We start from the raw sequence: 6,996 nt of genomic DNA on the forward strand, positions 1-6,996 counted from the left end.
TTTCCGCCCACCAAAACATCTGTTTTTACATACATAACTGCTTCTATTATGATGGTAAACACGATATAAAACTATTTTAGGACTATAATACTACATGACAAGAAATGTAACTTACATGACAAGAAGTTGGTATGTAGCTTCCACAGTCTGATGCCATTAATCACATCACACCATCCTAATGCACACATAACCATACCCACTATCAAGCACAACAACCAATCACTTAAGCTAATAAAGTAATTAAATATTTCATAAACAACTAAAAACCTATCGTCATTGAACAAGGTAATAAGACTTAAGTAAACGCGAGTGTCCATACTTTGTTTATGAACGTAACAATTTTAAGTCACTGAGAAAAGTTAATCTACCTGCGCTACATGCAAAAACGCGGTCAGCTAACTTGATGCATGAACTCATTAGGCATCTTGAATGATGTTACACTAGAGGTGCAATGAATAAGAATAAGTAAACAAACCTTACTGACAAATCGACTTAATGGACTGTAATAATATTAAAGATATAATTTAATTTGTTTACTCATCCGTTATTATTGAAAGTAATAACTAATAAAAATAAATCTAAAATAGTCACAACGTAAATATGTATCTTAATTTTAGGCATATTACACTATCTTATGTGATATAAGGATTGAGGAGTTACTAGCTATACATAATTTAAGCCGTGGACTAGACTACCAATCGGTATTAATAAGGTTTTTATCTTTCCCAATTTTAGGTACGTTAAGAATCCGCAAACATCGACTTGATTTTTGCATGTAAATTGATCAATCCTATATTAATTGACATCGATTTCACAAACAACAGATACCTAATCAACAAACCACAAGGATAGTGTATGTAATACTTTTACAATATTAATTATTTCCGTGTAGGTACTGAAGTAAATATCAAATGTTAATTGACACATCTAGACTAATATTATAAAGGGAAAAGATTTGATCTATGATATGTTTGTCTACTTGAACATGATATTACTCGAAAATTACAGATCAGAGTTTAAGTTGCCTTTATCTACGTTATAATGCCGTGTTATCAGCGAGTAAAAGAGGTAGTGATTAGCCAGAGAACGAGTGAACTATCCATGGGGCATAACATAGTTGCGGGCAACAAAGTTGCGGGCGACAAAGTTGCGGTCTACAGTTGGTGCAACCAAACGATGTGATGCACACCGCCCACCATAATTTAACCGACTGGAAAAATGAGTAGTACAAATGGAGCTCAGGTTACTCATCTGGGTTTTTAGGGAGCAAAATTAGTTTTGATAAAGGTCTTTTCATAATGTTACCGCCCTTGCACTGGACTGATACAACGCGTACTAAGTTATCCGAGCCAGGGTGCAATGTTCTGATTCTCCCAAGGAGCCACTTAGCTGGCGGCAAATCTTCATCTTTTATGATGACCACATCTCCAACGCTAGGTGATGGTACAACATTTTGCCATTTGTGCCTTTGTTGCAGTGTGTTAAGGTATTCACACTGCCATCTCCTCCAAAAATCCTGGGTTTGCTTCTGAATAAGTTGCCAGCGACTTAGTTGACTTATATTTTTCTGGTCGTATCTACTGTCTGGGATACTTATTATTGGTTCACCAATAAGGAAATGTCCTGGTGTAAGTGGATTTAGTGTATCGACCGTCTCATCCAACTGACAAAGTGGGCGCGAGTTCAAACAAGCCTCTACCTGAGCTAGCATTGTGGTCATTTCTTCGTAGGTCAACCTGGTACTGCCATTGACTCTGATGAGGTGACGTTTGGCCCCACGCACGCCTGCCTCCCACAGTCCGCCAAAATTTGGGGCTCTGGGTGGTATAAAGTGCCATGTAGTCCCGTCGTTAGCCAACTGGTCAGCAATTTCCTTGATGGCGCCGTTTGTGCTCTTCTTAAATAAGTTTCTTAGCTCTTTGTCTGCACCAACAAAGCAGGTTCCGTTGTCACTCCATAAATTCCCACAATGCCCTCTTCGAGCAACAAATCTCCGGAAGGCAGCTATAAATGCCTGAGCGGTGAGATCTGTCACAGCTTCTAAGTGAATCGCTCGCGTGCACATACACACGAACAGGCAGATATAACCCTTAGTAGAGGTGTGACCGCGACCTTTTGATGTCCGCATGTACACGGGTCCAGCATAGTCAACCCCGCTGTTGTAGAATGCACGACATGGAGTGACTCTCGATGTAGGTAGCTGACCCATCAATTGCTGCTTAGTAGTTGCCTTATGCTTTATACATGTTGTACATTTTCCCGCAACCTCTTTTACAGCTGTTCTAAGACCAATAATCCAGTACTTGCTTCGAATGTAAGTCATTGTCTGAAGAATGGTACCGTGTAAAGTCTTTGTATGAGCTTCGGTTACTATCAGCTTTGTGACGTGCTGCTTACCAGGGATGATAATTGGGTGCTTAGCGTCTTCTGGTAAGTCTGATTTATGTAACCGTCCTCCAACTCTTAACAGGCCGTACTGATCTAAATACGGTGTAAGACTAATGATTGGACTGCGTTTTTTAACCTTTCCATCCTTCTTTAGATCTTCTATTTCCTCGGTGTATACTAAATTTTGATAATATTTAATACAGGTTTCCTCTATGTCATTCATTTCTGCAACTGTCAAAATGTCTTCACCTTTATTCTTGTTTTTGTAATCTAAGAATCTCTTACAATAAGCTAGTACCCTTTTCATTTTACTCATCGATGAAAATCTTTCCCAAATTGGTGTTTCTCGTAAAATGTTATGGTTTGCATGAAATGACTTCTTGGTCTCTAAGTTTGTGTGGGAATAAGTGGAATCCTGATGAACTCGGTCTCTTTAATTTTGAGCCACTCAGGTCCAGTCCACCACAATCTATTATTTGCTAGCTCGCTTGCCTTGACGCCTCTAGATGCGAGATCTGCTGGATTATCAGCGGACATAACGTGCCTCCACCTGTCATTATCGATCCGCTGCGTAATGTCTGATACACGATTGCCGACAAAGACTTGCCATCGGCTTGCCGGTGACTGCAACCAAGACAAAACCACCATCGAGTCGGTCCAAGCGTAGACTTTGTTCATCGGTATCTGAAGTAAACCAGATAAATCCTGCAATAGCTTCGCTAGCAGAGCTGCGGCACACAGCTCCAGTCGGGGAATGGTCAATTGTTTAAGAGGTGCTACTCTTGTTTTTGATGCTAACATTGTTATATGAACTTCCTCGTCCTCGTCTATAACTCTAACATAGACTACTGCGGCCATTGCTACAGACGAGGCATCGGAAAATCCATGAAGCTGAATATCATTGCTGCGAGATGTCGTTTTTATCCAGCGTGGAATCTCAACAGTCTGCAGCTCATGAAGCTCATCTCGGTAACATTCCCACTCATCAACCAACTCTGCAGGAAGCTCATCGTCCCAGCCAAGGCTGCACAGCCACAACTTCTGGATCATAATCTTGGCCGTGATAACCACAGGTGAGAGCCACCCAAAAGGATCAAATAAACTAGCCACTTCAGATAATATTGTTCTTTTTGTTTTAGGCATCCTGTTTTCCGGTAAGTTGACTGAAATGTGGAAGGTATCATCCTTTCTATCCCATGTTAGTCCTAGTATCTTTATGACTTTGTCTAATTTAATCTCTTTTTTATCTTTTACAGGTTCCGGGCTCTTCACATCAAGTTGCAGTTCTACGAGCAATTTTTCTGAGTTACTAGACCATTTTTGCATCTGGAAACCTCCAGCGTTCAACAGAGTGTTAATTTCCTGGCAAATGCTCTGTAATTCACGGAGGTCATCATGACCTGTCATGAGGTCGTCCATGTAAAACGAATTTCTCACCACCACTGCTGCCCGAGGATACAAGTGTGCTTCGTCATCCGCTAAACGGTGCAGAGTTCGCACCGCCAGGTACGGTGCCGCTGCTGTTCCAAACGTCACGGTGAGTAATTGGTAGCTTTGCATATCTTCAGAAACGTCATCGCGCCACAATATGCGTTGTAAGTCTGTGTGTTTGTCAGTCATCTTCACTTGGCGATACATTTTTACAATGTCACCAACAACACAGAATTTGTGAGACCTCCAGCGAATGATCAGGCTGCGAAGATCTGGTTGTATTGTGGGTCCTACCATCATGCTGCTGTTTAAGGAGGTTCCATTTGAGCCCTTTGCTGATGCGTCAAATACTACGCGCAACTTTGTAGTGTCCTTGTCTTCTCTAATTACAGCACGATGGGCTAGGTACACAGCTGTATTTACATCTTCCCTTTCAGCTTTTTTCATGTGTCCTAGTTGTAAGTATTCATGTATAACTTTCTTATATTCTGCTTTTAAGTGTTCGTTTCTTTCAAACTTTCTTTCCAGCTGCTTCAGCCTTAATACCGCTTGCTGCTTAGTGTTTCCACATGATTTTACTGTTTCTTCAATGGTCTTTTTAAGCGGCAGTTGTACCACATATCGCCCGTCAGCGTCTCTAGTGGTCGTATTTTGGTAGATTTCTTCACATTTTTCTTCTTCCTTACTCCATATGGTTTGTTTGGTATATAATTCTGATTCCACTTCCCAGAATTTCTTCAATAAATTGTTGTCTTCTTCTACTTGACGTGTTATGTGTAAACTTGTTATGTGCTGTGAAATATTAAAAGACGATGCATTTATATCTCCCGACAAAATCCAACCCAGATGGGTACACTGAGCAACTAAGTTGCCAGGCCCTCTCATGAAACCTGAGTCCAGAATATGTCCAAACACGTCAGCCCCGAGAAGAATATCTATTCTACCCGGTATGTTAAAAGTAGGATCGGCTAGCCTCACATTGCAAAGTTGCGGCCAACTGTAGCCTCTAATTTCCCTAGCCGGCAACTTACGAGTCAAAGATTTTAATACATACGCATTAACATTGATAGAAAAATTGTTATCATACCTCGACTTAAGTTGTAATCCTACCAAGTGTTTGATGCTTGTCTGGTTGCTCTCTCCAACACCAGAGACCACTCCGCTGATTTCGGTTTTCTTCAAACTCAGCAACTCGACCGCTCTTGCGGTCACGAAGGAAGCCTCAGACCCCTGATCAAGCAGAGCACGTAAGACGTGTGAGTGTCCCGACCTTGACTTGACATCCACCAATGCTGTGGCTAGCAGTATATCTTGACCAGGTTGTGATATGCTCGCTGTATGTGTCTTCAACATAGGTTGTTTTTTATCTTCTTTATTATTATGTGATGATTCCTCAGATGTATGCGATTCTTCACCTGCTTGTTGTTTGTCTCGATGTAATAAAGAGTGGTGTTTTCTTTTACATATTTGACACGTTGTTCTTTGTTTACACTTAAAGACGCTGTGATTTGGAACTAAACAGTTGAAACATAGGTTGTTTTTCTGCACAAAATCGTACCTTTCTTCTATAGGTTTTTTAGAGAACTGTTTACATTTATAAATGTAATGATTTTCTTTACAGTAGGTACATCTTGGTTCTTTATCCGACGTAACGTGAAACGTTTTTGGTTTGTACGTCTTATTTACGGGTTCTATCATCTCTAATGTACGAAACCGAGTTTCCAAAAATGATTTCAGTTTTTCAAAACCAGGGATATCATCGGTTGTATCGCTACTGATAAATTCTTCCCACTGCTTATGCGTACCAGAATCCAACTTCGAAATGACTATAAAATTGATAATTGCGTCCCACTGCTGTGTCGGTAAACCTATGTTCTTAAGTGCACTCATGCATTCCACTGACGTATCTAGTAATTGTCTTAAGGCGGTAGCTGATTCATGAAGTATAGCCTTTTGTGCAAAAAATTTCTTAAAAATGGAGTTCGCGATGTATCTTTTATTACTGTAACGTCTTTTCAGGATTGACCAAGCTTCATCGTAATTTTCTCCCGTAATCGAAAATTGTCGTAATAGTAATTCTGCTTCTCCTGATAAACTTCCCTTCAAGTAGTGTAATTTTTGTACCGCTTCTAACGAGCCATTGTTATGTACTAATGCAGTAAATAGATCGTGGAAGGATTGCCATTCTGTGTAATTTCCATTAAAGGATGGGAGCGAAATTGATGGTAGTTTTACGTCACTTTTTGATAAGCTTAAATTACTGATCTCCTTTAGCTCACCTTTTTCAAGAAGCAACTCATCTAATTTAGTCTTCATTTCGCCTTTATACAAGTAGTAAACTTCTTCGACGTCAGTAAAAATGTCATCAGCAAAGTATTTCAAACCTTGTCGTTCTTCCCTAGACACAGACATAATTAATTTTTCGTGTAAAATTTTGAAATCTTTCCAATAACCTTCTAGTGTGTCTAATCTGCCTTTTACGTAGCCCACTGTAATTCTGTCTAAAGGTGACTTCTTGTAGTTAGTGTATGCTTTTTTCACTTTGTCTAGCATATCCTCCTGAACTGACGCTAGTTTTTCTATTTTATCCATTATGTGACAGCAAATGCAGGTTAAATATCTTGTATGCGAGATATGATAGATGATAAACCGTTAAAAGTCTAGATAATTCCACGCCAATTATCACTTTTTTCGCGTAGGGTACACTTCTTTGTTCTATGCAACCGCGCACTATACGTAGTTAATGTTCGACGAATAACTTCTCTAATATAATCTTAACCAATGTCCTGTTTCTGTAGCAATGCTGCACAACTATAATAAGTTCATACACAATAGGTATATGCCTTAGCTTTCACTTAAATGCTCCCGTGTAACGGATAAATAGGTCGATAATTATTTATAAAATAACTGTTAAATGTTCCGTTCTTTAATGTTCTTATTTATGCACCATTAATTGTCACTTGTATTAAGCACCTTTAGTACAAAATTGATTGAATTTTCACCAAATTACATCGATTTTTACTCCGCGAACTATTTAATTATAGGTCACTGTCAATGATCCTCGGTCGATGGACCATGTTTTAATGGTAATAGGGTCTATTTTCGCGTGCAGGTGACAGAACTATTGAAACGCAGCTTGTAGCTCTGAGGATTTTATTCGAACTGACTTACGTAAAA

The 6,996-nt window shown here is 39.6% G+C and overlaps 2 protein-coding genes across 2 annotated transcripts in view; both read right to left on the reverse strand.

The window, feature by feature from the left end:
- Positions 1–2,695, reverse strand: part of LOC141437573 (uncharacterized) — a 3,487-nt gene extending 792 nt beyond the window's left edge. The window contains exon 1 of the mRNA XM_074101004.1: positions 1,306–2,695. Within this exon, the coding sequence (XP_073957105.1) occupies positions 1,306–2,695 (1,390 nt within the window). The remainder of the gene's footprint in view (positions 1–1,305) is intronic.
- Positions 2,696–2,775: 80 nt separating this feature from the next.
- LOC141437575 (uncharacterized) lies at positions 2,776–6,411 on the reverse strand. Its single transcript, XM_074101007.1, has 2 exons — positions 6,099–6,411; positions 2,776–5,234 (listed from the first exon to the last, which is right to left on the reverse strand). Exons 1-2 carry the CDS (start codon positions 6,409–6,411, stop codon positions 2,776–2,778), a joined length of 2,772 nt encoding a protein of 923 aa, XP_073957108.1.
- Between the last annotated feature and the right edge of the window lie 585 nt (positions 6,412–6,996).

Source organism: Choristoneura fumiferana, chromosome 18, assembly GCF_025370935.1.
Source record: "Choristoneura fumiferana chromosome 18, NRCan_CFum_1, whole genome shotgun sequence".
Classification (NCBI taxonomy): Eukaryota; Metazoa; Arthropoda; class Insecta; order Lepidoptera; family Tortricidae; genus Choristoneura; species Choristoneura fumiferana.

Bases quoted from the DNA above. Each gene is read 5' to 3' on its own strand.
- LOC141437575 (XM_074101007.1), bottom strand. From the start codon at position 6,411: ATGGATAAAATAGAAAAACTAGCGTCAGTTCAGGAGGATATGCTAGAC. The intron at 5,235-6,098 runs GTGAGCTAAAGG...AACAACAAGCAG, and splicing joins TGAGTTGCTTCTTGAAAAAG to GTGAAGAATCGCATACATCT.